Genomic DNA, 4,081 nt, shown 5'->3' with positions numbered 1-4,081 from the left:
TGCGTTTGAACAAAACGCATCTAAAACATGTAGAAGAGAACTTTCTCAATGGCACGCAAAGCTGGTAGTAATCGTTGGGCATATATATTGCTAAGATAAGACCGTATTCCCCAATGATAAAAAAAAAATTAAAAGTTTTACGGAAAGGAGGAGAAAGTGATAATAAAAATAAGGGTACCTAAAAATAAAATAGCCCAATCTGTCCTATTGGCTCTGGTAATGATGACGCCGGATTTAACAACTCCGCCGTATCGTTAGTGGACTCCTCGTCCTTCATCCCCCCCCCCCCCCCCCCCCCCCCCCCCCATCCTCCTCCCCCATCTAGGGTTTGGCCACCCTCACCCCAAACTCCGCGTCCTCTAATCCTTTTCCTATCTCTATCCTTCATCCCAATGGCCTCCGCGGCGGCGAAGCGGAAGCCGGTGTTCGTCAAGGTGGACCAGCTGAAGCCCGGCACGACCGGCCACACGCTCGTCGCCAAGGTGCTCAGCTCCAAGACCGTCCTCCAGAAGGGCCGCCCCGGCGCTGCCGCCGCCGGCCCTGCGGCGCGGCCCACCAGGATCGCCGAGTGCCTCATCGGCGACGAGACCGGTTGCATCCTCTTCACTGCCCGTAACGAGCAGGGTACGATCCCCCTCTGTTCGTGCAGTAATCTGTTCTTTTTGTTTGGTGACATGGGCTTTCACTTGTGACATGTGTGCAATCCTTCGCCTTGGGAGATTTGGTTGGAGCGGCGTGCGTACGAATAATCCTTTGCCCGATACATGTACTGCTTTTGAATACGATTCGCTAGAATCTACGTTACTATGTGACACCGTTTTTTAGCACAGCAATCGCTGCAGTTTAGTACTCCAGTATGATCTAATCTGTAATAGTTGTGTGCTATGTGCTCACAGTTTTATCCCTGTTTTGGAAAAATCAGCAATGCAATCATCTCTAGAACTGGATTATAAGGATGTCAAGTTTGATCTTAAGGAATATTACCTCTATCTGATCCCCAAATATTAGTGTGTCTAGGATTATTGTTAGTAAAACGTAAAATCCATCGTAAGAGTACTGCCTCTGCCTTCTGATCAAAATATAATTAATGTCTTGGCATAGCTTTGACCATAATTATTTAAACAAGTATGTGGATTCATGTTAATGTTTCTAAATTCATCATGAAAACACTTCCGTAATTTATAACTCCTTTCTATATGAATAATATATTTTTCATATTAATATTATTAGTTTGGAGACCATGTTGATGTGGACATATATTTCGGACCAGAGGGGGTATTGATGTGATAAATTGAACCTTGAAGGTGTTGATGTCCTGTTAAAATTTTTAATTTCACAAATGGGGCATCCACATTGATGCTGCTTTGTATTTTTTTTCTGTATAACAATAAAAGTGCCACTTCTATAAGTCCTAATAGCAACTGTCTTTCATTAAATAAAAAAAAATGGCTCTGTCTTCTGCAAGATCTCTGTTTCTCTAAGGTTAGTATACCATAATGTGGTCTTGTTTCTTGTCATCTTGTGCATATGCTTAGTATGTATGTTCTATTTATTTTCAATAAAGATGAAAGCAACAGCCCCTTGTTGAGTAGCGTGTTATGCTCCCCACATTCATCCTATCTCACTTGTCAACCAGATTTCTATGTAAGCATACCAGTACAAGCTCTGAAATATGATATATTGAGCTGTTAGGAGGTTATTACATGATTTTGGACATCTGACTGTCTATAGGTGCTCTCAAATCTCAATATGCAATGTTCATTCTATGTTTATGAGATTTTATTGCTTATTTATTCTGTTTCCGTTGTGATAATAACATAATATGACAAATAGATGTACTTTGCATGCTCACACACTTGTATTCATAGGTTGTTAGCTGAAATTTGCAGCTCCTCAGGTAACATACATTAAAACTCAAATACTACCAGCTTATCATTTCAACTATGATTGTTATTATGCCTCACATAAATGCACAAATATCTACCTGAAAGCTCTACTGATCATGGTTATATGTGGAATGATATCTAACAAGATTGTACCTTTTCACAGTTGACTTGTTGAAGCCTGAAAGCACTGTTATTATCCGCAATGCAAAGATTGATATGTTCAAAGGTTCAATGAGGCTTGCTGTGGACAAATGGGGCCGCATCGAAGTCACTGAACCGGCAAGCTTCAATGTGAAGGAGGACAACAATCTCTCACTTGTGGAGTATGAGCTTGTCAACGTTGCCGAAGAGTGAAGGCCTTGTTGATCTCATTCGATAACCAGAATTTCTGCTGGTAAAAAAACTCTACTTGTTGCATCAAGAATGAGAACTCGAGGAGATGGAGAAGCTTATGAAGTAGGTTGGAGCTGTTGGGTCGAACTAGTGCAAGTTTCTCGTTATCATGCATTATGTCTATCAATGGATATTAGTTGCTGCAGCGGTGTGGTTGTACGAACAAATATGATGTGCTGAGCAGTTAATACGCTAATGGTTCTTGAGCTCTTCGGAATGGATTGATGTGTCTGAGGAGAAATTTTTTGTTTACATTATAACTTTTTTATTTCAAATATTGTTCTACGATCGTGTTCCCATGTATTCCCTCCGTTCTAGACTTTTTTGTGCAAACATAGTCAAATTTGAGTCATTTTTGAAGAATTTTTGTTAATAATAATAAAGAAGTCACAATAAAAAAATAATATTTTGCATAAATTTTTAAATGAGATGAGTGATCAAACTTAGAATTAAAAAAGTCAAATAAATTATAATTTAGAACGGGAAGAGTACTAAGGCCTCCAACGGGTAGCACGGAGGCCGACTCATAAATTTTTTGTTCGCCCAACAGTACCGATTTGAGGAGGCTGGCTAGCGCTCTGCGGTGCGCTTGTCTTGCTCAGACGAGACAACGGGTTACAATGTACTGTGCAGATTTTTTAATGTTTGGAGGAGGCCTAAGAAAATTGTTGCAGCTGAGTGCGTTTTAAACGAGGCTGCAGGCCTACAGCCGCAGATATTTAGTTTAAGGGCATCCCTAAGAGTAAATTCCCTGTATGCCATTGAAAAATGTAACCCATCCCTTCTATGCCATTGAAAATTACCTCATCCCTTCTATGCCATCATTTATAATTTTCCATCCCTTCCATGCCATTGCCGTTAATTTCTCTAACAGATCCGTTAAAAGGTACAGGGGAAAAGACAATAATACCCCTCCGTTTCCTCACCGCAATTTTTTTCCCCGAGCGCCCCGCCCATCCCGCCACGCCTCGACGCGCTCCCCCTGCCGCCTTCCGCCGCGCACGCACGCGGGCCGCCTTCCGCTCGCCGCTCGTGCACGCCCACGGCTGCGCCCGCGCGTGCTCGCCGCCTCGATTCACTGCGCATGAGGCCGCCGCCGGCCGCAGGGGAGGTAGCGGCCATCGAGCTCCGCCGCCGCGCGGATCTGCAGGCCCTGGCGAGGCGCGCGCAGGCTCAAGGAGCTCGGCGGAGCTCGCCGCCGCCGGGGTCCCCCGCGGCGAGGGAGGAAGACAAGGAGGGGCGGCGGCGCGAGCTCGCCCAACGGCGAGGGAGGAGGGGCGCTCCTCCCTCCCCTCCGCCTCTTCTCTCCCTCTCCGTCCTCCCTCTCCTCTCCTTCCCTGCTCCCTCGCCGGCGAGCGCGAGGCGGGGCGAAGGTGGCTGGCGAGCGCCTCCTCCTTCCTTCCTCCCACACGCACGGCGCCGCTCCTCCTCCTTCCTTCCTTCCACCCGCGCGGCACGGCCCTCTCCTCCTCCCCCCTCGATTCGGCCCTCGACGGCGCGGTGGCCCCCTCCCAAGCCGGGCCTCGTCGCCGCCCCCTCCCCTGCCTGGCCTCTCGGAGAGCCGCGGGCCCGCGTGCTGCCCCCTCCCCTGCTCGGGGACGGAGCCGCGCGTGGCCATGGCGAGCTGCGGGGATGGCGGCGGCGGCCAGAGCCACGCGTGGCCATGGCTGGTCCGGCCACGCCTCCCGCCGGCGCGCTGCCGTCCTCCTCGGAGCGCTGCCGGCCTGCGCGAGCACGCCTGCCCCCGGCTATTCGCCTCCCCTCCCCCGGCCGCGGCATGGGGCCGCTGTGGCGGCGGTTAG

General features: G+C 48.5%; 1 protein-coding gene across 1 annotated transcript; it reads left to right on the top strand.

Moving 5' to 3' along the window:
* Window positions 1-282: 282 nt before the first annotated feature.
* On the top strand, window positions 283-2,564 carry LOC120708074 (uncharacterized protein At4g28440-like). The gene is made up of 2 exons (XM_039993171.1): window positions 283-624; window positions 2,050-2,564. The coding sequence occupies exons 1-2, from the start codon at window positions 393-395 to the stop codon at window positions 2,238-2,240; spliced, it is 423 nt and encodes a 140-aa protein (XP_039849105.1). The 5' UTR covers window positions 283-392; the 3' UTR covers window positions 2,241-2,564.
* The last annotated feature ends 1,517 nt before the right edge of the window (window positions 2,565-4,081 follow it).

Source organism: Panicum virgatum, chromosome 5K (genome assembly GCF_016808335.1).
Source record: "Panicum virgatum strain AP13 chromosome 5K, P.virgatum_v5, whole genome shotgun sequence".
In the NCBI taxonomy this organism is placed as follows: domain Eukaryota; kingdom Viridiplantae; phylum Streptophyta; class Magnoliopsida; order Poales; family Poaceae; genus Panicum; species Panicum virgatum.
Note: the sequence above shows the minus strand (reverse complement) of the source record. Positions and strands in the feature narration are given on the sequence as shown.